This window comes from Aythya ferina (assembly GCF_964211825.1).
Source record: "Aythya ferina genome assembly, chromosome: 4".
Taxonomy (NCBI): Eukaryota; Metazoa; Chordata; class Aves; order Anseriformes; family Anatidae; genus Aythya; species Aythya ferina.
Window position 1 is genome coordinate 32,199,519 of NC_140300.1, and position 26,790 is coordinate 32,226,308.

Consider the following 26,790-nt stretch of genomic DNA (forward strand, 5'->3'; position numbering starts at 1 on the left):
AGGCCTCTGAAACACGTGCCTGGGCTGTGCAAGTCCTCACCACTGCCTCTGTGCTTCTGGTCACCGCTCAGGAGCTCAAAGCATTTGCTTTTTCTTGGAGACACTGCAGCTACTCAGAGCAGGAGCTCTTTGTGGGTAGTTGCACAGTGAAGGAGCGTAATGGGTTTTATTCAGCAGCCCTAGCAGCAACAGAGAGAGCTTTTGTTAGTCCAACTTCTGTGCTAAGTCTGCTTAAGAGGATGTCCCTCCAGCAGGGGAAGTTAATTTAACTGCTTCCATCACCATTCAGCCCTTGGCCCCTGTTGTGAGGCTGCCAACACCAACCCCCCTGTGACGGCCACTCTCATGAACTTGTTCTGTACAAGGGATTGCAGAGGTCTGCCTCAGCTTGCCAGGGCACATGTGGCAACCCCCAGGCCCTAATAACAACCACGTTCAGGAAGGTCTTTCATCCATGGCATCAGTATTAAATAGCATGCCTTCACCCTTTGAGCTTGCATAGGATCCAGGCCATTTTCCATCATGTTCACAGAGAAGAGCATTTACACAGCCCCACTGAACAAAGCTGAAAGGAATGGGCTTGTACAAATGCTGCTAAAAAATCATCACTCCTTGGTTACTACAGCAACTGCATGGAAGAGGTCCCTTAGCAGTACGTGAGAAATCAGCAAGCACGCTGCCCTGGTTTCAGTTAGCATAGAGTTAATTTTGCTCCTAGTAGCTGGTAGGGTGCTATGTTTTGGCTTAGGATGAGAGGAGTGCTGATAACATGCTGATGTTTTAATTGTTGCAGAGCAGTGCTTACACCAAGCCAAGGACATCTCAGCTTCTTGCTCTGTCCTGCCAACGGGCAGGCTGGGGGTGCAGCAGGAGCTGGGAGGGGACAGACTCAGGACAGGTGACCCAAGCTGCCCAAAGGGGTATTCCATACCTTATGGGGTCATGCTGAACAATAGATAGGGGTGGCTAGCCGGGGTGGGGTGACAGACTGCTTGGGGTTAGGCTGGGCATCGGTCAGCGGGTGGTGAGCAACTGCACTGTGCATCACTTGTTTGTACACATTATTAGTAGCAGTACTATTATCATTATTTTATTTTTCTTCCTGTCTTAATAAACTGTCTTTATCTCAACCCACAGGCTTAATCTTCCTGTTTCTCTCCCCCGTCCCAGAGAGGGAGGGAGGAGGGTGAGCGACCGGCTGTGTGGTGCCTAGCTGCCGGCCGGGTTAAACCACAACACACACGCAGAATTTCTTTGAATAGGGATGTTTAACTACAGCCTGTGTGAGATAGCACAACACAAATTAAACTTTAGCACACCTTGAACACTGGTTTAACAGCGTGTGCTACGTTGGAAGCTGACTGCACCAGCTCCTAGTTAGGAGTTGACCAAATGTCCTGCAGCCTGATCGGGCAGGCTTCGCAGCACAGCTTGCAGGATTTTACACCAAGCTGCACACTCCATCAAAGAGACAGGGGCAGTACAGTGAATGTCAGGGAGACATAGATGCACTGGCCACCAAGAACCTACATTAAGCTGCTGGCTACTCAATGACTTATTAGAGTGCCTATTTTTCCAGTCTAGCAGCAGCTGCTGGCTGATTGTAATTATACCCAGTTTACACAACACATGGTAGCGTACTCGAGAGCTTCAGCTCTGTACACACACATGGGCAGTGGTGCTAACATTCTCCACCGACACCATGAGGGTTTGTGCTTTGTTCTATTGTAAAAATATTTACCAAAAGACTCACTTCCAGTTTGGATTGAACAAAGACAGAGAAGGTTGGAAACACAGACGTTCTCCCCAAAAAGGCTCTGGGAGAGGAGCTGGGGCTGCAGTGCCTGCCATGTAGGCTCTCACGTGGGATCAGCTGCTCATTATTCTGCACAGGAAGGACAAAGGCTGCACCTGAGACATCCACGGAAACCAAGGGAGGAGGGAGAGCTGCAAGCCCTGTGCAATGAGGTATGCAGGGAGTCGAAGGGATGGCTGCGGGAACAGGCTGTGGTTTGCAGATGTCCCCACTACAGGGACAGACATTAACACAGCAGCTGCATGCCAAGCCGATGAAGTAAGACTGAACACTCCTTGCACTGCACTAAATCCTACAAACCATCTCCAAGGGAAAAGTGAATTTCTAGCAGCACCAGTCAGGGGCAAACCACTGAGCAAGAATTGTCTGAACCTGGCACACAACCCGTGACTCTGTGCAGCCTTCAGTGGCACTCCTGTAGTTCATTTGGGACTTCATACTGGACAAGACACCTTTTTTGTTCCACAGGGACAGAACAAAACCAAGAGTTATTGAAAACTCAGGCCCACATTTTTGGTCTGAAAGAAGCAGAAGAGGGGATTAAAGCTGGAATCTGATCACCTCGCAGCTGAGCACCTCAGTGAATGAGTTCGTGGATATTCACCTCAGGCTCAGGACAGAAATTCAATCCTGTGAATTTGAGAAACCTTTCCCAAACAACAGAGTGATGGCATCAGAAACACTACGGTTTCAAAATACTTTGCCTTATCACCCTGAACTCTTTAGTAAAAAATTCCCATGGGTATCTACTGACAAAACGTATTATACCTTTAATAACCCTGACTGAGACCACTGTGGTGAAAAAAGTGTATCTACAAGTAAATCCCTGAAACCTGCAGCACCAGCCAACCGATAAGCTTCAAGGCACAGCATTAGAAGTGGCAGAACTTTCTGCTGAACGTGCAGGCTAAGACCTATCCCTCCACAACCACCTCTTTATTCCCGAAACTTCACTGCCCGAGCTGCACAAGCCCACTTACGTTCATGCGCTTGTGAAGCCATTCCCAGAAAACTCATTAAAAAAAAGGCCCCAAGCAGTTTTGGGGCTTTCACTTCACTTTCAGCATCAACCAGCCACCACGGCCATTTGCTGTGTGAAGGGGACCAGTCCTTGGATTGCTTCACTTGCTGCCGCGCCAGGTTTTACCTGGTTTTCTCAGGCAGAAAACAAGCCGAGAACAGGAGATCCTGCAACTCACATCCCACAGGATACAGCCCTCCTCGTCTATTCTGAAACTCATTTAGTCAGAGGGTTAACAAGTTGATTTAAAACTTGAGGCCTTATGTTCAGTGAATGAAGACCAAGAATGATGAGAAAGGAAAAAAATGCACTTGCCCTAAGTAGAAAGACATGTCTCATAGAGGCTTCTCTTCCTTCCACTAAGTGTTTCAAGAAAAATCACAGCATCAGGGACATGGAGCTAACCCAAAACATGTGCCAAGTTTGCACGATGCGTGCAAAGCTGAAAAGAGCAGTACCTTTCTGCAGTGAGCGAAGTCAAAAGCCATGCAGGGAAAGGAAATAAGGGCAAGTTCATGCTCTGGCTGAAAGAACAACAACAGGGGAGCAAGAGCAACCAGGCTGCGGCTGCATGGAGCTCGGCCCCATGCTCTGCTGAGACCTGCAGTGCTCACGGCCCCAGAAGAAGCACTCAGCCAGCAACGAGTATGCAAGTCTGCAAGCCACTTAAAACAAGACCCTTTCAAACATCCAAAAAATGGGGTCTCTATTTGCTCTTGGTATTTTAGACAAAATTCAGCAGGCCCAGCTGGCAGCCTTTGATCAGGAACACCCTGGAGCATGTTACTGTTAGAAATGCTGTTGGCAGCTGACTGTATTTGCAGTAAACCAGGGCATTTGGCTCTGTTAAAATCTTCATCCAGCATCCAACACGGTGTCCTTCCATTCCACTCCATCCATGGGAACAGGTTCAAGTGTATTTTACAGTTCTGTTGTGTTTTTTGTTTCTTTCTTTTTCATTTTTTTTTTTTCAGTTTTCCTTTGTTGAGGGGGACAGAGGAGAAAGGTGGGGAATTTTCTTTTTTTTAAACAGTTGTGAATTCATCACCCTCCCAAATCAGTATTCAGTACTAGAAAGCTGTTCTGGTGAACCCCTTCATAATCAGGGAGCATCACCGGTCATCTCAGGAAAATCCCATATAATTTAGTTCTGCACATTGAGTTTCTGGTGGAATTGCCAAGAAGCGTGCTTGCTCTGTTGAAACCCCGGGTTTCTTGTGACATCTGCATGACTGCTTGATTAATTTTTCCTTCACAGTTGGCAAGAGGTCTTTGAGCAATACCCAAGCAGTGAGGCTCTCAGAGGGTGGGTGCTGCACATCCTCCTCCCCTGCACGCGAGCGAGGAGCCGCTCTCGCCACCCAAGCAACCTGCGGAGCAGCTGCTGTGCTGTATTTACACGCAAGCTGGTTCCTGTGGATATCCAAAGACAAGGACCAAGGCAAATCAAACTCTCATTGTCCTTACCAGAAATCCTCCAGGTAACGGGGACAGACAGCCATTTCTCGTGATGCGGTTCTAACATGCACGTACAATTAAGTTTTCCTACCTGCCCTGCATTATTATCCATTCCTTTTTAACTCATAAAAAGGCACCATGTTCCATTTTTCATCACATCCAGTACTCGTACTGAGAGGCTTCCCCTACTGACAGGCTCCATTTCCATTTTGATAATTATCACACTAGTCTCTATTTAACGCATTCGTTCCAAGCTTTGTTTTATATTAAAAAGGTAACAAAATTTTGTCACTTGTATCCTATTAATCCCAATAAATGGAATTGGCTGCCCGTGGTGGTTCTTTTTGCTCCACACAAATGGGATTAAATGAAGCACGCATATTTTGCCAGAAATGAGTACTTTAAAATATTCTGTTTGTACATCAGAGACAGTCTTCCCCTTACAGACAGACGGTGGTTACCTGTGCTTAAGATTCCAGCAGACAGTTATTCAGTTTCCAAAGACACTCAAATCCCAATTTTAAGGTTTACACCTTAGCATTCCTATCTACTGTTCCTTGCAGGGGTCTGGCTAAGATCCTGTGAGCAAATGAATGCTGTTACACGTTACTTAAGCCAAAACCTAGAGGATAAAAATGCACACCAGGAAGTTCAGGATGGGTTATCAACTGAAAGAGCAGATCAACCTCAACTTTTAGGCAAACACCAAAAGTATTTCCTGAAGGCCAAAGTTCACAGTTCTTTGGGATCCCATTACACACCTCAAATTCAATTCCGTAAAACCACATAGGCCACAACTGTATGATGGCAACTGAACAGGTGCCTAAAACAGTTGAGAGTGGGTGAACTTGCCTGTTCTGGTTCATTTACAGCCCCACATCAGCGCTGCTCCATCCAGACAGGTTACCTGGCTTTGATCCCCAAACCTCATGTCCTCAGCATGTAAAACCAGGGCCGTGTGACAGCAGAGCTGTCCCACAGCCATCGAACCTGCAAGTTCCCTCCTGCCGCTTACCCAACTACCCAAGTTAAGCCTAGGCAGAGGGGAAAGCAAGACAGACATTTTCATCAGCTGCCAATAAACAACAGCTGTACTGTGAAAGAGGGGCTGCTAAATGGTGATTTGCTCAGCTGCCCATATTTCGAGCTGGATAGGTGACCTTCAGATCCAGCTTAATGCTGGCTTCCTAAAGCAGAATGGGCTGTCAGGAGTACAGTGACTAGCAGAGGCAGCAGAGGACCAACAACACAATACCCTGAACCACCTCCAAGAGGGAAAACGCTACGCAGAATCATCAGAAGTCAGATTTCTTCATATGTTATAGGCTTGCTCACTTCTTCACTTTGTCTTCTGGAAGTACCTAGATCAATTTGCTATCCCTGCCTGCATCTCCGCTAAATGGAATTGCCATCCTTGCCAGATCCCCTGAGACACTGCAAGGATATCAGAGCACGAGACAGCTGCTGTTCTTACTGATAAAATATTACAAGGGTAAGATTGTGTTTGATGATAATAAGGAATCAATGAAAATTCACTGACCTTGACTAGAAGAATAACAGGCATGTATTGCTTCTTTTCCCTCTGCTCTCCTTCAGTAGCTCTGTGCCCCTGCAGGCAGCTGACACACATTGGCAGAGACCTTTCCCCACTGACAGCTAATGACTCAAATGTAATAGTCTGATACCAAGGAGACATACACATATATTCACTACAGCATGCTGTAGCTGCTTATATTTCTAACAGCAAATGAGCATGCTTCACAAAGTGGAAACCATTTAGTTATAGTGTCGATATAACCAGATATTATTTATTTTCTTTACTCCCATCATACAGCGTGGAGTAACTGCCTGAAGTACCAAGGAAAATTAAACTAATATTCACATTTTAAAGAAAATGTACAGCATTGGAGAGGCTTTCAGGGTGGAGTGTAGCTGAACTACCTAAATGTTCCCTAGGCTTCTGACCTTAGATGCTATCACACAGGGGGAACCTGGTGTGCTGGCTGTAAGGAACAGGATGGAGCGCAGGGCAGAGTGGAGACACCACGGCTGGGCTCTGCGACCAGGTAGGGACTTGATTGTTCTTGTGCATACCAAGACCGATAAGCTGTACATTTGCTACCCTGAGCCAACAGCCTGCCATATTTTTGACAAAATGCTGTGCTCTAGTGAACTTTTGCTCATCGTAATACCGTTCACATCTCCTTCACTTCCACACATACAAACGTTGTGGTGTAATTTTTGGTGTCGACTGGACAGAACCCAAGCCCAAAATGTAAAGCAGACTGGTTCTCAGGCATTCACTGAATTCACACCACAAACTGGAACCTGCATTTCCCAAATTCGCATCAGAGCTATGCAGATAAACTCAGCGGCTTGCCCTGTCCACTCCTCCCCACATTCTTCCATCTTCTATAAATGCACACACGAAATAGAGCATTCCCCAGGACCAGGAATCATACGTCTTTGCCTGCTTCCAGGCACAACCAAAAAAAAAAAAAAAAAAAAAACCAGCAAAATACAAACTACAATCTGACTTTGGGGGAAAAAAAAAATCACCTTTTGAATGTCTTCCATCCCATTAATCCCATTACCATCTAAATGTGTGGCTGTACTGTATGCAGACTGTGCAGTCCAGTAGTGAAGAAACAGGTATTTGTCCTAAACACAGATGCCACAGTACGCTGCCAATAAAATAATGGCAAAATGCTGCTCTCCATCTCCTAATGACCTCCTCACGCACTGGAAATTCATGCTGTCAGTTGACTTCTTGGCTTTAGTTCTCCACTGCAAGAACACCAGGGTTCCTACAAGGTCACATCAATTTTCTTGTCAAAGTGAATGCAGCAGATCCTTACACGTAGTTAATGGGAAAAACACCCTTCTGTACCTGGCATCCAACCTGGGACATATTTCAGCGACACATATGTACCATTTGACTGACCCACATTTGGGTTGGCGTTCATTCATCTTCCAAGCCTAGCAGAATATTTTAAATTATGCTGCTGGTAGCACTTGTTTTTTCTTTAAACCTTCTCATCTGTACATGTCTTTATAAACTACTTGAGATTAAAGTGGAAGACTCAAGCAAACTATTAGGTATTTAATCAACTGCTACCAAACTTATCAAAGCAATCCAAAGACCGGAATAACCACCTCCATTTCACAAAAGGAAGCAGCAAGGTTAATAGCATCTTCTGAGGTCATCCTGCTGGTCAATGGCAGAGAGATGGAAATATTTGGGGTTCCTAGTGCTGTACGGTGCTCTGTGCTTTTTGACACCTCTCAGTAAGTGACAAAATCCTCAAACGCATCTGAACATATTGCCAAATGTCAAAAAGAAGAGCTGTACTTCCTGAATTCCAGCCTCTGGCTCATAAACGCTTTTATTTTGATGTCTGCTTTTCAAACTCTTCATTACCAAAATAACTGTAGTGAACGATACATTGATTCCCCAGAAATTATTACTTATTGGATATTCACGAACTGTTGATACTAATGTGTAAAGCATAAATTTGCCATGGGTTATTTAATCAACCTATACAGCCTGGCATATTTTTAAGGGTCAACAGCTACAGAAATGTGCTCTGAAAGCTGCTTGTACAAGAACCTTCTCTGGGAACAATTACCTGAATACTGAATGGTTTTCTTAACACATGCACCTTAATGCAGACTGCAAAGCTTGATGAATTGTCACAGCCTGTGCCATGCAGGACGCTGGCTTAGGCAGGTCTGACATCTCTGAACTCACCGCTAAATCCCCATAAACACATACCATCAAAAATTTAGTAGGCATCAGTAGTGTGCATGCGATTATGTGTTTGAGTATCTGCACAGATGTAATTCTCAGAGCATTTTCCAACATCACGAGATGATTAACAGCTAGGACTACCGTACTCCTGCAGGTGCTAGCACAAGGTCTCTCAGCTTATTATCACAGTGGCTCAGACCTGCCCTAGGCTGAGAGGCAAGAGTTATTTACTCTGTTCTTATGGCACTCTAGAGACAGACAGCCCTAAAGCATGCCTGTAAAAAAGCTAAATAAATAGCAAAGTAGATGAACATTAAGGAGCAGTAAATTACTGCCACAGAAGCAGGCAGCAGACACAAGTCTATTCCACGCTACAGATGGCAATGTATTCAGGCTGCACTCTTAGGGGATTTCCTATCCAGGAAGGCACAAAGCTGTGGTACTCCAAGATTTTAAACAGCAGAAAAATAAGCAGTACCTTTAAAATAGTGTATTCATCTGATTCAAGTGAGCGCATCGGACCGATTTTTACTACTTGAACTTCATTTGGACTATGCTCCCTTAAAAATGCTGCAATGGGAAAACTTGACCTGGAAAAGGAAGCTTTAGAAGCAAGTGTGGTTGGAGAACCATGTTAATTGCCAAGGCCTGATCCCGTTCTGTGGTCACTGCCAACAAAATCTCAAGTTGCACTGAGTCTGTGACAGAGATGGAGAGGTTTCTTGAAATGTGAGACAAATCTGCTCATATGAACTTAGTTCTCTCCCTCACCTCCCATCCCATCTCCTCCTTTCACTTACCAACGGCTTGGTTTCATCTTCGTCTTTGAAATAGTACAGCTGGTCCCCCTTGAGAACAAACCAGCGCGTGTGCCAGGTCTTGACGAAGCCTCCTTGCTTCCGCAGCCACCCACACTTAAAGGTGCTGTGCCGCCCGTGGCTCGGAGGGGGACTCTCCGCAGGGCCAGTGTGTTCGTCCATACTGGGCCTGGGCAACTCTCCTGATGAGAAAGGAAGGGGAAAAGGAAAAAGAATCAGATCGTGAGCCCAGCACAAAGCTGTTCCTTTCAACACAGCTGAGAAATGAACATGCCCCGACTACCAGAGAGTGCTAGCAAGGCATTGACCGTCTGACTGCTTACTCGCATACAAGCACCCATCAGCCATGTGAGCGCTGCTCACCTATAAGAGACAGCAGTAACAGCAAAATGAGTTGTTTAAAAGCAGGCAAGAGGCAAAAATTGCTTCAACTATAGCGTATGATATCTCCACAGGCAGAGGAAGACAGCAGCTATTTTTCACACTGAGTGCTGCTGGATTACAGGCACTGAGGAGGAATGAACGTCTTCATACCAAGGAAGGCAGGATGCTTCCCACTGCCAGACAACCCTTTTAATATTCCCTGACAGGCTTTAGCACACCAAATAATAAGGCTTCTGTTTTTATTTTATTTTTTAACTATTGTCACTGGTATTGTGGACAGTAAATATAAAAAACAGCTGCACATCCCATGCTATAACCAACCCCATGGCTGAAATTGGTGCGTCCAGCTATGCCTCTTTATAGCCATTTTGCCAATCATACAAAACGTTAGTGCATCAACTCAGGTTGTGAGATGTGTCCAAACCAGCGCTGAAGGCTGGAATCGAACTGACAAATTTTCAAGTGGCTTTTTGACTTGTTAAAGCTATGCTTCTTACTTTATCTGGACAGTCACAGACATTCTAGACAGATATTTTACATACAGCCGTGTAGTCACATGCTAAATCTTGGTGTTCAAAAGGCTTTTCTTGATACCTTACCAAGTTTAGAGCTCAAAAAAATCAAGATTTTCTCGGTTGCACATTGTGATATTCTCAGTTGAAATACAAGCCCAACTGAGACCCAAGTGTGCCAAATTGCATATACTTAAACAGAATAAAATGCAACCAGAACCACAAAAGCGCCAGCATGCAAAATGAAGGGTGAAATTTCAGTGTCTGAGTGCCTGAAAGACGACCTCTTTCTTCTCCTGGACAACCACCAGCAGCCATCCTTGCCCAGCCAGGAACCTGCACAGCTGCTAGTGCCTGGCCAGGCTGGCTGCCTAAGGACATTTGTTGTTTCTACACATCCGGGTGGGAAAAGAACAAAATAAACCCAGCCCCTGTAAGCAGGAGATGTTTCTGACTAGGAACATCTAGACACAAGCTTTCTGTTGTGACTTTGGCAAAAGATACTGGCGCCTTTGCGCCCAGCACGCCTGCTCTGTTCCCTGATAGAAGCAAGGCTGTTACCAAACACACCAACAGGTACCAGCAGTGCAGAGGTTTGTTTTCAGCTTTTAAGGAACATGAGGAATGGGAATACACGTTCACTTGGTAGAGGAGACAATCCCTTTGACAGTTAGCACCAGTTTGTGTCTGGATATTGCTACATCAATGTAAAATGGATAGCAGTTGTAAGAAAGCAAGAGGACATTCTCCAAATAACTGGAGAATGACAGGGGTTCAGCTGAAGTTATTTACAATAAGCAGTGACTGGATCATCTTCAATATATGACCTCAAGCACATGTGGCAGGTTTTCCAGACAGGCTCACACCCTGCCTCTGCTCATCACCCGTGTGCAGAGGAGGTGTGAGGAACCAGGACAGCCCTACCTGTCCTACACGAGGCCACCCTCTCTGACAGAACATGCACCTAACAAGTACTCGGCGTTTCTCCATCCCAGCAGAAATCTCTCCGGCACTGCTGGCTTTTGGGGGGGGGCAAAGCAGATAGGGGAAGCAGCTCCCCAGCTCATGTTCTCAGGAAGCCAACTGGCAAACATTTTAAGGAAAGCATTGCAGCCAGCAGGGAGGTTGTTACAGCTTAGAAAAGGACAAAATAATTTCCACGGGCGACCCCCTGCTCCTTGCAAGGCACCTGCAGAAAATCCCAAAATCCATTTTGTTGTTGTTGTTGTTTTCCATCACTCCTTTGCTTTCAGAGTCTGCCTACAACAAACCAGACTGAATCAGAAATTCCAGCAGCTGGCTCACTTTCACCAGTTGTTTTTACAGCTGCTTCAACACCAAGATCATAAAAACAAACTGCAGAAATATCAGGGTGCTGGCAGTGCTGCAGGGAACAGCGAGGTGCAAACAGCATGTAAATAACACACGAGCACGTGCAGAATTACATCAGCACGCTGCGAGTCCTCTCGCCCCTATGAGACCAGGCAGAAAGCCACTACGTTTTCAAGCACTAAAGGAGCGTATTCCTCAAACCCATCTTCTGAATGGGAAACACAACTTGTGCCTCCTGCCAAAGCTAGCTCCACTGACGTGGCCGGCCTCCAGCATTGGGAATGAGCAGAGCTGGACAAATCCTGCACGGTCCATTCACTCTGGGCTGGCTGCGGGCAAGATGTCCTGCTGTCGTATGGACACAGGGAAACACAGGACTGGGCAGCTCCTCCAAGTCCCAGCCCTTTGCCAGGAAATCCTCGGAGAAAGTTATTACAGCACGACAAATCCAGTCGCAACGCAAGCCCCGGACTGCACCGAGATGTTTGGCACGGAAGCCCGCTCTTGCTGTGTGATTTTATTCCCCCTCGAGTTTCTCATGGCCCAGCTGGCACGCTTCCAGCACGCAAAGCTGCATCAGCTTTCGCTTCCAGCAAGCCTTCTCCACCCCTCACGCGCCGCAGCAGCTCCCTTGAAGCCCATGCTCAGTCTGGTCCAAACCGGGTCGCGGCACCACACTGCCCAAGCACCAGCCCAAACCCGCCCTCCTGCAGCCCGACACAAATAAAAGGGCGCCAGAGGATTTTTCAAATTTTTGAAAATCCCTTCGGAATGACCCTGGAAAAAAATACCTTCAAAAACCTTTTTCCTCAATGTATTCAGGATAGCCTTCTGCCCAAACTGGTGTGTAGGAAACCCAAGCGTGCCAGATGCTCGGTTTCACTGGTAGAAAGCACAGCTGGGTAACCTGATGTCTTCCCGAGCATCCCCAGAACCTGTGAAGTCCCACTACATAAAGCAAAGCAACTGCAGCACTTCTGTGACTACAGCATCATGTGGTCACGCTGTATTTTGGGCACCTGCCATAGGCTAAATTTTTGCTGTTTAAAGGCAAACAGAAATCTTCAGGTAGATGCTTTTTTGTCCCTACATTACAGTTGTGGCAGCAAGAGGCACAGCTAAGAGCCCCTGTCCATTACAGACTCTTCGGACAGCTCCAAGTGATGCTTCAGTCTCACCACTTCCTAATCCAGCTGCCTACTTCTGAGTCAAGAAGGACCCCACCTGTAGAAGGCCAAGAAACTGGCTATGCACACATCACGTCCTCAAGTTTTTCCTGGAGAAGCACACAGAACAAGAGACAAGATGGAGAAGAGCCTCTGGTAGCTGAAGGGTCAAGTGATGCAAGATGGACAAAGAAATGCAGAAGGGCTGGCAAGCCTCAAGTGGCAGTGCTGAGCAGCGAAAAGGTCAGGGAGTGAAGTCAAAGGCTGCATCTGGAACAGCAAAAAGCCACTCCAGCTCCCAGATGTCGCTCCCATCCAATGGGCTACGCTGCCCAGAGCAGCTGAAACTGGAAAACCCCAAATCCTGTTTACAACTTCATACTTCACATGGAGAAAGTGATCACGAGGACAGCTTAAAAACAACAATTCCCATATGTCACTGGTGAACACTTGAGCATTTACAGGACTAGCTTACAAAAGAATTGATCAAGAGTTGGGTCCAAGCATGATCTCAGCAAATCATTCCTCAAAGTATAAAAATAATTTCTGGCACTACTCCTCATTCTGAAAGACTGATGACCAAAAGCATCAAGTGAGGATGTCAGCAGCTCTCTGACAGTGACTAGGCTGCGTGCTCTTTTAGGAAAACCAACACAATGGGACTGTCCATGCTGTCCTCCTATTCTCAGCACAGCTCAGGTGTTAGGTGTTCCTTGCAGAATTGACCAAGAGAATTCAGATGTTATAAATTACATTCACTAAGTATGCAGGCAGGTGGGAAAAAAAAAATTTTAGTTTGTCAACAGCAGCAAAAGCCTTCAACCAAAGCTGCTGCAAGTAACTGCTCCCTCTGTGTTTTTAACCCATGTGCTCCTTAAAAAAAAAAAAAAAAAAAAAAAAGGAAAAAAAACAGAGGATGAGTCAACATGGAACCCAATTCATGCAAGATAAGAACACATGGAGAAAGATGGGGGAGAGGAAAAAGTTCTTCTAAAACGAAGGAGCACACAGGTCCTGCAAAAAGGGTTTGTGGCTGGGGCTGTGCTTCTGTGGCTGCAGACCCAGTTGGACATTGCTCCCTGCATACCCGGGTTCAGAGCAGCAGCAATCTTCTCCTGGGGGCCTCTGTGGGAGCCACGCTGGTGGTGAAGAGGCAGGCGTGTGCTGTATGCCAGTGGTGAGTCAGGCAGCTCCTTGGCTTGGTCTCAGGACTATAAATTCATGCAGGTCAGAACCAAAGGGTCAGGCTTAGCACGCTCAGGGGCGCATCTCCTTCCATTCCTGCTCGTCTCCAAAGCGGAACAAACATTTGTGTCCCCTCTGCAGGCCAACCCCAGCAGGACCTCAATTTCCAATAGACTTCTGAGCAGAAATCAGTCCAGTTCTAGAGCTTTTCAGAAATGTTTTATGTAAAAGGTAATTGCCTCTGTCACTTGAAAACATGAACCATGCTGACAAGTTTCCATGCTACAAAACTGGAGACAATGCAGCCAACGTTTCTGAAAGCAGATGTGTGTCTTTCCACTGAGAGAGCCAACACAAAACAAGCTCCATTATTTTGTAGTTGCTATTTCCAACTTCTGCCCAGGAAAGCATTAATTCGTACTTACGGAATTCACTTTTCAGTTACTTTAAAACCAAGTTTGTATGAGAAATTAGAAAATTAGAATTGGAGTCTAAAATCCCTCCTATATATTGCAGAAAGCAGTTCTGAGTCTGTCGTACTGCCTCAGCTGTTTCAGCAGAAGATAAGTGACTCTACAATACTGCTAACTAAGCACTACTGCTTCACGGCCCTTTTCATTCAAGCTCCACACTAATACTGTCTCCACCTTCCTCAGCCAGCCTCTGACTCCCACACCCTGGGCTCTCTAAGTCATTCTCGTGTAGGAACTGTCCAAATTCACATGGTTCTTGTCCTTTGTAAGGTCAACCTGTGCCGGGATGGCAGCATCTCCTCTTCGAACCTGTGCCTAAAGAAATACTGAAGCCAAAGATGCATCTCTGCCATATCACACCCACAGTCTTCAGGCTCTGTTCCCATATCCCATAGCCAAAGGCTTTTAGAGAAGGTGCGTTCACCTTTTTGTGTTCACACGTGTCTCTGGTGACTATACACACTGCCTGTGAAGCGTGCAGGATGCCGAGCCTCGCTGCACACTGCCATCCTGAAATCTAGCAAAAACCCACGTAAACACCTTTCTCCAGCATTGTTCAACCAAAAGAGAAAGTAAAGAGAACATTACATCCTCCATCACTTAAACACTGGGCAGATGAGCACGTTCAGCTCACGTATGGCCTCCAGAAGGGATTCAGCTTCTTGGGGAGCTGCCGAAAGGTGCTGGCTAGCACAGTAATGCATCACGATGCTCAGAATTGTATGCGACTCAGTCACTGATCTTAATGCAATGGCATTCTCTGTAAATGAGCTCCTGCTTTGCTCAGCTGGCTAATGCACTTGTTCCCCACGTTTGCGAATCACATCCTTGATCATGACTGAATAAAGCTCATTGCAGTTTCCAGCCTGACACTGGAAGCAGTAAATGACAGGAGGGGGGAAAGCAAGCTCTCTCCCATGGACATTACAGATGGGTACAAGCTAATCGCAGACCCCAGTTCACAACTTGCCAAGAGCATGTGGCCTGAGGACAAGAATCGCTGCCCAGATGCACTCCTTTGGCTGTGCCAAGGGCTTCAGCACGGCTGCTGGCTGAGGTCCCTGCGTGCTCCTGGATTTTCAGCTGCCCTCAGTCACTGTCTACCCTTCCCCATCTCTTTAGTGGTCACCATTGAAGAAAAATAGGACTAAATCATGTTCCTTTCATAGAATATATAGTTTTTCCCTCTGTCATCTACAGCAAGTGTCACAACTGTCATTTCAAAAAATATTCATTTTCAGAAGATCATATTTTCACACTTGTAACCTTTACATTATCTATCACCTGCAGCAACGCAACCCTGCATTTCAAAAGCAACGTGTTTTATTATTACAACAGAAGTTTAAATCAGTGCCTTGCAAATTCAGACAGCTCCCTTACTTGCCTAAACACACAGAGAGAAGATTTATTTTTGTAAAACACAGTGCTTTCTGGAAAGTATGAATTATGTGAGGGGACTGCTAAGTGCACAAGAAATGCAGTCATCAGCACCACAGGTTATTCCATACGCAAGCCCAGTGCAGCAGAGCTGGGGAAAAGCTTCAGCTGTGACTTTCGCTATTTTAAACCCATTCCCTACACACAACGTTTCCCATGGAATTCTACTTACAGCCAACCTCTAGAAGAGATCACAGGAAAGCCAGTGTAAGGTACTTAGATTAATCCATTCTTTTAAGAACTTCATACTTGACTTCTCCCTGCATGTGCAACCCTAACAGCATGCACTTCTACTCTGCAGCCACTTGACCTTGATAAGCTAATGATTCGAGAGAGAACAGAGAAGGCAGCAGGCAGGCACACTGATTGTGCACACGTGGACACCAAAAAAACAGGTCTGAAGCCATTCCAGGCAGTCCTAAATGCTCCAGACTAGCCATGGTTTTTATTTAAGTACTGAGTGTCTGGAATGCGTCTTCCTATCTTTCATTAAGAAATTGCAGTAACGAAAACCTTACCTACTACAAGCAACATAGTTTCACTGATACCAGATTGTTAGCCACCACTTCTCTCCCCTGAATATTTCATTATCTTTGCGTACAGCTGTTCTTCCCAGTTAGAAGGCAAAATTTCTCAGTAGCAACCCTATAGGAGGTGATTTTACTCATAAAAGTTGACTTGTTTAGACCAGCTTGATACATCACTTACCTAAATTTAAGAACCAAGTTTATTCAGAGCAGATGCAGGCTTCCCTAATATTTTTCAGCTTATCTTCTAGAAAAAAGAAGTTAGTACTTGGGAGCTGGCAGAACAGACGCCCTCATTATTCTGTCTTGTGACTTGAGTTTTCTTTTCTGCGTTAGCTCTTGAAAGGCTTTGTTATTTCTCCACATTTCTGTTTTCATTATTTCTACAGGTCTTTTACAAGACCTAAAATCACCAGTGCTGCTTCAACACTGTAAGAGGAAACAGCAAGATTCTTTGCTGTTACGTTTCCCTAACAAAACCATCAGAAACCCAGAAAGTTTCCAAAGAATCAGAAATATCTTTATGCGTAAAATGTTCCAATTTGACAGAACGAGAAGCGATCAACCTGACAGATGTCAGACTTACTTTGTGGATGGCATTCAGCTTTCCTGGCAATGAGCTAGCAAAGGAATCCGGAGGAAACACACACAAAACCACACCGATGCTTCCACGTACCAACTCACTTCTGAAATTCTACAATTCCTTTTAGGGAAGTTTGCCTCAAGATGTTGAAATTTGCCACGTGCTTCAGTGAAACAAAAAATGAAATTAATTCGTTTGCTGTTTGTGATTTTGCATTGTAGCAGAGCCGTACCATCTACCGGCATCAGTAGATAAAAGCAGCTGAACCTTGGAAACCCTCTCCGCTGCACATAAAGAGAGAAACAGCTCCAGATCGGTGCTTTCACTCGCAACACACTTGCAGTTACTTTTCTTCGGGAAAGAAAACCCATTTCCGGCCTTCCAGCTCCACTAAATTGGAGGCAGATGATGCAGCCCTTGTCCAGACACACGGAGGACAACGCAGCCGGAATCTCAGTGAGGCCCTGAAAGATCCTGTACGTAAAGCACTAAGCTTGCTACAACACAAGGGGGGTCAAGGAGGCAACTACTGCAATTTCATTCCGCAGTGTGATTTAGGATGATATTACGAGGCAGAAACGGTAAAGGAAAGTAATAAAAGCCTTTCATGTACCTTCAAACGAAGTCAGATGTTCGTGTGTCATGTATCTGGACAACTTCTGCTTTCAATGGAAGCCTGATCCCCACTTCAAAGTGAGGAAATTAGACGGAAGGGGAAAGAATGTACACCTCTAAGTACCGGCGGCCCCAGGAAGCCCACGAGCTGTGTTTCGTGCAGGAAACACAGCTCAAAGTCTCTCACTTTTTTTTTCTTTCAGACATATTCAAGAAATTCATTTTCATAAGGAATTTTGTATGAATCCCTCGAGGTCGATCATTTCATTTTTTGAGGTTTGCCCCTCTACCAGACTCATAGCTCAGATGACAAAATACAGATGGGTATTGGTAGCTAACCTAGCTCTCAGCAGCGCTAACTGCCTTCTCTGTTGGCAAGATGGGGAAATATTGGGATCCATTCCTGGAGAGATCTTGAAAAACTTGAGACATACCACCCCTTTGCTCTTGAATTTCCCCCACAAACACTCCTGTGCTATCAAGGTTCTGATGCATCTTGCTCATCTTTCATCAATGCAGGGCAGATGAGATTCTTCTCAGGGCATCCTAAATCCCGCACAAAGCATTTTGTACAGTTATTAACTAATGGCTGGCTGTAGAACACAGTTGGCTATAAAGATAAAAACAGAGTAGGTAGAGCTAAACCACCAAGAAAACTTCTGCTTTTACTTCATCTTCGTCAGTACCATCAGGTCACTGCAGACAGCACCGAAGTTATCCCTAAGGCTGACACCACCTGGCAATTCCTTTGGGGCAAATGGGACAAGACCAAACAAGTGGTCCCAATGGACCTGTCACCAAGGAATGACGCACAGAAGAAGGAGAGGAGAATACACAAACAAGTACAGCCAGACCCTCTCCGTTTTAATTGTTTTTCCAACCCTGAAATACTTAGGGACTGTTTTGTAGCAGTCTGAAGAAGGCATTGAGGAGAAGCACTTCACCTTCCCTAGGGTATTTGCTCCGGACCGCTAATTCTGCAAGATACAACCACAGCACAAGTATAGAGAAGAAACTGCGAAGCAAAACAGGAGCAGTCATTTTAGAGCCTGATTACTGCCTCCTCCATCCTGAAGCCATCACAGAGTGAGGATGAGAACCTCTCTGAAAAGATCGACTGTTAGGGGACAAATGAGCCTGACACCCAACCTACCACTGACACCGAGTCTGCCACTAGGGCACCACCACACAAGGGTTACAGGAGAGGGCTCCAGGACTGAGGACAGCCTCACAGCCAGCTCTTTCTGCTGAGAAGATAAGTGAAAACTGGTAGAAAAAAAAAAAAAAAAAGGAAAAAAAAAAAAAAAAGATAGCAGCTCCTCCACAGTGTTACAGAGGCAAGATTTACGCGGGATTTTAAATGAACAACAATATAAACAAAGCAGCAGACATTTATCACGGCGATCACTTGAAGTTGCTACCTGGTAATAAATCCTTGCATGTGATTTACTGCCAGATTCATCTACAAGCTCAACTATGCAGAACAGTTCCTGAGAAGATGAATAGCATCATTTTAAGGTTGTTAAAGCACAATTATGATCACATTCCTACCAAATCCTACTGAAGCTTGTTCCAAACCCCACAGCTTTCTAGCTATCTTATCATCTCAAATCTGATTTCAAGTCCCGCTTTTCATTAAAACTGATGATTTCAGAAACATCCTAACACCTGAAAATTCAACACACAGTGTTATTACTTATATTAGATGCTAGCTTACAATACGTGCTGAAAATCAAGCCTTGCTGCACTTCAATTAAAAAAATCTATAAATCACAAGAGGTGACAAGCTGCCAGTAACAGTTACAATTACATAAATGGTTGTTTTCTGCTGCCAAGTTCTTTGGGGAAGTGGCTGACCAGCCCTGACCCAGCTAACATCCAGCGGGAACGTTGCACAACTCCTAGAAATGGGAAACCAGCAGCACTGAAGGGAGGCCAACAGTTTTGCACAGTGCCTCCTCCCTGCACCCCCAGCACTGCCCTTCATCCGGGGTCATGTCGGCAGCAACCTGACCGTGTCCGTGTCATGCTTCACGCTGAGCCACAGTTTATCTTTATTACTGAATTACAAACCACACACAGCAGAAGGAAGACAGAAGACAACCAAGAAGATGTCACTGCAGCAGGCAGACAGAAGGAGGTCTAGACACATGCACATATTATGAAAGCAAAATATTTTCAACTTCCAGTTCTTCTCTCTGGAATACAACCAGTGCATGTACTAAAATCTAATCTCAGGTTATTTGAATTAGAGTTCAGAAATAGAAAATACCCACAAGAATGGGCAAGATTCTGCTGGTGAAAGCAAAAAGCCCATGATAAACAGCACAGCACCTGATGGAGGGAAAAAATACAGAAAGAGCTTTAAGAGGAACAGCTTTCAAGAGGTCGTTGCCGAACACAACTGCTTTAGCACCCTGATGGCAGCTCTGCACAGTTTCCCTCACACGGGGCAGGAAGGGCACCAGCAGCTCTGAGCTGTGTGAGCCCTCTGAGGTTGCTGAGGAGCCCAGGGCACAGACCTCACGTCTGCAGCCCAGGGAGCATCCAGCTCCTCATAATTCACCTCGTGGCCCTCATTTTCACGCAGCCCTGCAATAAACGTTTTCCTAAGAAGCATTTCAAGCTTCAATCTGCAAAGCAGAACCTGAAAATAAGCCTGAAAGTCATATAGAGTAAGCATCGGTCTCTTCTTCATTACTGGTTCCTAATGTTGGTAATATGTAACAAATGATTTTCAAGTTTGCTCTCCCATTCAATACGGAAAACAATGCATCATACCAACGTATTATCAGCTGCTTTTTTGAGTTTGATGCTTCTTCCCTGGAGACAGAGACAACTTGGAAGGCATTCAGGGCCGAGGAATGAAGATGAGCATTTGGCTGGAGTGACGCCGCGGCAGCCAAGAAAAGAACAGGAGGCATTCCGAAAACATTGCAAGGGTGCACACAGCCAGGGGAATGACGGCCTGAAGGGAAGGATGCCTGACATCAGCTCACTAAGGCAGGTCAGCAAGTGCAAGTCCCCCAGTAGGGTGAGGTCGGCACGATTTCCCAAACCACAGATGTAAATGCCATCCTGGCTGGATGGAAGCACAAAGGTTCAGGACGAAGCATCTCAGTATCCCTCCCTGCTAATTATTCTTTTCAGTGTGTAAAAACACCCCAAAGTCAAAACTGCTTTTACAGCACTTTGCACAAAGGCAGTGCCTAATCCAAACTGGTCACAACCAAGAATTCCAGCATATGAAGACAGGAAAATGCATGATGGACCAAATAGCAGTATATAAAAAGCTTTTTTTTTTTTTCTTTTTATTGCCTTTGAACCACTGAAGTAATTTTCCTTCTTCCATTCCCTGAAGGAGGTGGAATTTAGTCCTTATTTTCATGACAGTGTGCAGAAGTTTCCCTCTTTCAGCCTGCAGATTGACACCAACAACTGGAACAATCTCTCCAAGGCTCTAAAAGCACGCTCCGTGGCTCTCAGCTCACCGTCCCCTTTCCCTGGTTCCTGTTTCATGCTAACACGCTGTATTTTTCTCAGCAATTCTTCTCTGTCTCTTCCACAGGGTTCCAGGATGGGCTGACACAATACAAATTGAAGCCTTTGTTTGGGGAAGAATCACACCAGTTCACCCCAAACCTGCCGGTGAAGCTCTCACAGAGTTGTCCCCCTCCTGCCAAGCAATGCCATTCCTTCTGCTCTGCTGTTGTTAGCAGGCAGCCTCCCAACACACAGATGCTCGGACGCTTCCTGACGACCTGAGCTGTGAATTAATTACTACAGAGTAACGACTGAATCAGTCACGGCATACTTGGAAACTTGCTGATGCTTAGGGCTATTTGCATGGCTTTCAAAACTTCGCAGGGTACCAAAGGAAGAATGGGGAATTACAGATGGCCAGCTGAGACAGGGATTCATTTTAAGCACTGAAAACCTGGCAGTTTCAGTTCAGCAACTCGCTGCAGCCTTTGAGACAACTCACAAGCCCCCACAACACCCCAGAGCATCTGGAGTTCATTTCCCTTCGTGTCACACTGCCCCCACTGCCTGAATTAACACAGCGTTTTCATCCAGTGCCACCCCGGGCTCTTCAACAGCGCTTTCTTTCTTGAATTCTGCAAGAAAGATAAAATCCAGAGCTCCACTTGGTTGCGCTGGATGCCTGTGATCAAGAAGGCAATGCAGGGTCTGTTTCCTGACTGGCAGAGACCATTTATTTTCATGCAGGGCTTCTGTACAGGCCTGACTGCTCTTGCAGCACCCTTTGCACTTCTGCAGCCCATTCCCAGCAGACAAAACCATGGGTCCCTGCTCCATGCCTTGCAGCCATCTTCACTCATCTCCTCGCAAATCCAGGCAGTAAGGCATCACAATTCCACCTCCACAGGTTTCATGTCGTAGCCCCAGGAACAACGCCAAGTTACCTGAAGAAGCTGTAATGAACTCCCAGCACACACAAAGCCTAGGTGCCAGCAGCAGGAGCTGGCCGTGCCAGGCCCAGGGCGCTGTTTGCAGGATCCCCAGGACAAAGCAGCCCTGATTTCTGCACACAGAGACGGGCACATCCCTGCCTTCTTGGCTGAGTACCACCTGCTCGCCAAGCAAACTCAGTCCTGTCCTGTGGGAGCATCAGCCTTAAGGATGAGACTTTTTCCTGATTTCCCGTTGCAATTTCAGACGCTTTAAGATGACTGTGCTGGCTCCAGCAGACCTACCACATGAAATGGGTGCACCTTTGCACCTCCATTCCCTGCTCCACAGGGTCAGCAAAACCCCTGTCGTTTCCACAAAGTTCAGCTCTCTCCAGCCACCTGCAGTTTCAGCCTGTGTGCTTTCGTCCCAGGACAGCTGACGGCCACCTTCCGTCTGGGTAGCACCCTCCTGATGAAGAGCTGGCCAAAAGCAGTACATTTTCTACAAGCTCTCAGCCAAACCACAGCTTCTTTCTCAAGAGACCTTTCAGCACCACCAAAAATATCACAGGTTGCCACTCTCTGAAGAGCTCTGTACAAGTTTAATAGGCCGGTTAAAGAGGGGAGAAATTGCAGGATCATGTCACGATTTCCAGAGCACTTTACTTTTTCCTACCTTAATCGTCTCAAAAAAATTGCGCACATGATGGACTGGCCAAGAAACACAACAGCTTCTTTTTGTTCCGCTCTCCATGAGCCCCAGAACAAACTGTTTGCTCATATCAGTTTCCAAGCGATGTGTCTAGGCATCCAGGCTGAAAAACCAGAAGAGCCATTCAAGCCTCCTGGCTTGTAAATATAAAGCAAGCTTGTTGGACAGGCCAATTTGGTGCAGATTTATTTCTCATTTCCAATAACTCCTCTCTTCATTTTTGCAACGAGACTTGAGCCCTTTCATTGCAACTCATCTCTCCCAGATGCCCAAAAGCTGTGCGTCTGCCTGCTTCTGAAAACACAGCAGAGCATCCCCTTTTCCCAGCTGTCCAGCAGCGCTCCTAGCTCGTTTCTGAGCTCACGTTTTCATCCTCCTTCTGGGCACAGACATTAACTCCACACTGACTGGCAAAGGATCTTGCTGCCACCAGTTCTGCATTCAGTATTTGCCAGATGGGCACCCCAAAGCCTGCAGCCACCTGTTTAGCTGTGCTGGTGGTACACCGCAGCCAGCATTCAAGCACTGGCTCCACCTGTCCGTGATTTCCTCATAAAGAGGGATTTGGATTCACTTATTATTTGATTTCCATCCTCCCAGGCAACTCCAGGATCCCTCAGGTTCTTCACAGGACAGCCATCTCTTTACTCCTTACAACCACACAAAGGTAGATCGCAGGCAAGAACAGCCTCATCTTGTGATATAAATGAAAACCCACTTTATCTCCCTGCCCTCCAAAGCACTGGGCAGGCAAGTGCAGGTGCACTGTTTCTCCAAGAAAGAAGTACAAAAGGAGAACAATGTTGATGCAGAACAGGAAGGAGGGAAGGAAGGAGGCAAGGAGGGAAGGTGTTCTCACCCTTTCAGCTCAGATGACAGGAGCTGCAGCGGTGAAGGCGTGCTGCGAGCAGCATCACCCCCGGGAAGCACGCTCCCCAGGCAGCAGGGCCCTGCTGCCCACCCTGGCCAGGCTGGAGGTGCACATCTCTGCTTTCAAGGCTGAAACCCCGGGTGCCTCCCACATCACAAGGCAGCAAGGACATCCAACACAGAGTTAACTGCCAGGTGAAAGCTTTTAATCAACTCCCAGGTTAAAAAAATAAAATAAAATCCACCTAACCATTTGAGAAATAATGAGCTTCTCCTTCCTCACCTTTCCCATCTGTCAGCACAACCCAATTGCTCTGGCTACAGCGGAGCCGTCCAGCTGCACTCCTCAGGCCATCGGTCTGCCAGAGAAACTGCAGCTACTCCCTGCTGGCAGTGCCTCCCTGACTCCTCAGAAAAGGGACTGGAGCGCCACAAAGCTTGTCCACAAAATCCCCCAGCAGCACTGCTTGCAGCCCAGTACTCTGCTTTTTCTCCTGCCACGGCAGTAGCATGACCTTTTTGTTAGCATTTCCTTGTCCCGGGCTCACGCAGCATTCAGTGTAACAGCACCGAGCAGTAATTATTTCCTTTGCTGTGTGCCTCCACTGGGCACAGCAATTCGGCACTACTTACTGGACACAAGCTACAGGTTTTTCACTGCACAGACACCTGCAGAGGAACAGTAACGAATGCGTCCTTCTGGCTCCTCTGTCCCTCCCTCAGAAAATAAAGCACGGTCAAACTCACGTCTCAGAGCCCTCCTGCTCACGCTGGGCGACGAAGCCCTCCGAAGCAGCATCCCGGGAGCGACGGCATCAAACAACCTGCAAACGTCTGCAGGCGGCCTCGGCATCTACAGCTGCTTTGCTGATGCTCGGGGAGGATCCCCCGGTGCCCAGCTCCAGCAGAGCGCTCCCCAGCCACCAAGGCTGTGAGCCTGGGCTGCACAGCACCGCTGAGCCACGGCTTAATCTCCTGGCGTGATAATGAGTCTTGACACCGAGCATGCCACGTGCTGCGTGCTCAACAGGCGGCACACAGACAGGTACCCCTGCCTTGCCCCTCACGCGGATGAGAAAGCAACCCAAAGGCACCCGGTCTCTAGCGTAAAGTCATAAATCTCTGCACAGCTGTGTGTTAACTATCCTTTCTTACACAGTCCTGGGGGATGGATTGAAGTGTCTCCAACGTGCTGCTGTACTGACTCGGGAAGAAGGGTTTCTGGTACAACGAACCAGTCTTTCGGATTTCTAATTTGTTTCCTTCGTATTTTACAGCCAGCCCCTCTGAATTGGGCTCCTGCTCCGAGTGCAAGCCTAGAAGACATTCAACTCACTTGGAATGACATGGTTTTGATTATCACTCCTCATTTGCCTTCTTTATTAAAAAAAAAAAAAAAAAAAAAAAAACAACACACACACATTCAGGGTTCAAGTTCTCAAGCCTGTTTCCTCCATCTAAATACATGGCTGCTAGAAACCAAAGCGAACTTACATTTCTTGCATCAAATTATTTCAAAGGTTTGGGCTTAAAGCTCCTCAGATACTGCAGGAACAACGTAAAGTTTCATAAAAGCTCAAAATCCTTTTCCATGCTAATAACTTAACAATTTAAAGTTATTTCGTCAACTTTTGAGGCATTTTTAACTCACCTGTATTTAAAATTGAACCTTCAAGGCTTCAGACTGCCATGTAACAGAGTTATATGCTTGCTTTATTTTTAATTAAAAAAAAAAAAAAAAAAAAAAAAAAAAAAAAACAGCAAACTGCAAATAAGACCGTGTTACAGCAGACGGTGAGTGGTATTTCACCATACATACGAGCAAAGTTAATCCCCAGCCTTGCAAGCAGTTAGTGACTAGCAGGTGGTGTTGCTGCTACGATTTCTTTCTGAAACTTCCTTTTTGGCCACAGGGCAGAACTTGTCAGATTAAGCTTTTCGACCAGGACTTTTACCATTCACTTTTCAACTTCACAAAATTTACATCAGAAGTTACTGGGATCAGAACACCTCAGGCTCCAGCAATGCAGCTGATTGAGCTCCCAGCTTACTACGGGGAGTACAGAAACACAAAGGCCGTCCACAAACCTCTAATGCTAGCAGATCGCCTTTAGCTCTGCTTAAACACAAAACCTAAGCAGGCTTTTAACTTGCAAACCTGAGGTAGGGCTCACAGCCCTTAAAAAAAAAGTGAGGGGTGTCACTATGTCCAAACAAAAAAGCACGGCACGTTTTCTTTCTCCAGACAAGTCCTCTAACACCTCTCCCTAATTTTGCTTGCTGCTTAAGACTTAAATTAAAAAAAAAAAAAAAAAAAAAAAAAGTGGGAGCAGCTGCACAAATATTGCAAGTGCCAGAGACAGAGCTTCTTTCCAGCCTGCAGGATTTCTTGATGTGTTTTGCAAGACCCCTTAGCAGCAAGTACCCACACTTGGGACCTGCAATTTTGATCTCAGCTGCAGCTGGGAGGTGAAAGCTTCGCGCATGGCCCCTGGAGTAGCCCAAGCAGGTAAAGCGAACAGGATTAGTGCTCATTACAGGAATAATTGACTCAAGTAGCCAGTCCTAAATATAGTCACGGTAGCAAGAAGATCTTGGAATTATCATAGAAAGCAACATTTCTTAAAGCTTAGAGATTTCCTTGAACTTTTTCCCCCCCCTCAAAATGCTGAAGGAATTATGAGCCACTTGGGCCGTTGCAAGCTGTACCCACATCCAGCTGACCCACGGAGTAAGAGTTGAAGGATGAGAAGCAAATCTCAGCCGCAGCCTCTGCAGCACGTTTCTTGCTCCAGCAACACAGCAGTGGCTTCACAGGCTCTGCTCTGCCCCAGCACATAGGACTCATTCGTGGCATCCACTTTCTAACACTCATCCCTGCAACACCGCAGCCTTCAGAAATCACAAGTGCAAGTGGTCATCCCAGCACGCTCACCAGCACCAGCTCTTACCCAGCCTAATGTCCACACAGCTCGGACTGAAGCAAGGCAAGCAACGGTCTGCTGTGGTCCTTCAGTTTCCTTCCATCAAGCACCGAACAGCATACCAGGCTATTTTTTCCCCCTGGTTAAGTAACATCCAGACAAAACAGGATCGTGACAGCGCAAACGGGCACCTAGGAGGGGACAGAAGCCGTCTCTCCAGCCCAGTGTGCCATCTCTGATGGGCTGAGGCCAAGCAGAAATAACACAAGCACAGAACGTCACTTTCAGTGAGCTACCCCGAAACCTGGGTTTTCCCTTTACTAACCACAACATTTTCCACCAAGCATCTGTGCATCTTAATTAGACCTTATTTACATCTTACTTGCGCGCAGCCCTACCTCCTTGATGTTGTTTTGGACGCACCACCACTGCCTTCAGATGTCCCCTGGTGTTGTCCTGGTGTTGTCCTGTTGTCCCAAGCGGCCCCTTCACAGCCTTCCCATAGCCCTAGGTAACGCACATGGCCCTACCTCACTTTTCTTGCATTTTAACTTTTTTTTTTTTTTTAACACACAATGGCTGTTCAGTGTGGCAGGCACAGAACGCCAAGCCAGACACAACTTGGAGCTGCTCTAAAACCACAGGCATCCGCAGGAAAAGAACAGGGATTAATTCTTGGTTAATTCTTGATTAATTCTTGGAAGCACCAGGCATGAAACCTGTCTTTTCCAAAGAGGTACTGCTCATAACTGACATAATATGTTACTGCACAGAACTAAGCGTAAGAAACC

General features: G+C 46.3%; 1 protein-coding gene across 7 annotated transcripts in view; it reads right to left on the minus strand.

The window, feature by feature from the left end:
* Positions 1-26,790, minus strand: part of ARHGAP24 (Rho GTPase activating protein 24) — a 165,127-nt gene that overhangs the window by 134,843 nt on the left and 3,494 nt on the right. For 5 of the 7 annotated variants that reach the window (XM_084518687.1, XM_084518680.1, XM_084518686.1 and 2 more), the window contains exon 2: positions 8,847-9,046. In XM_084518687.1, the coding sequence (XP_084374813.1) occupies positions 8,847-9,046 (200 nt within the window). Of the gene's footprint in view, positions 1-5,147; positions 5,295-8,846; positions 9,047-26,026; positions 26,266-26,790 lie in introns of those variants that run through there. The other 2 variants (XM_084518684.1, XM_084518690.1) reach the window with 2 other exon arrangements.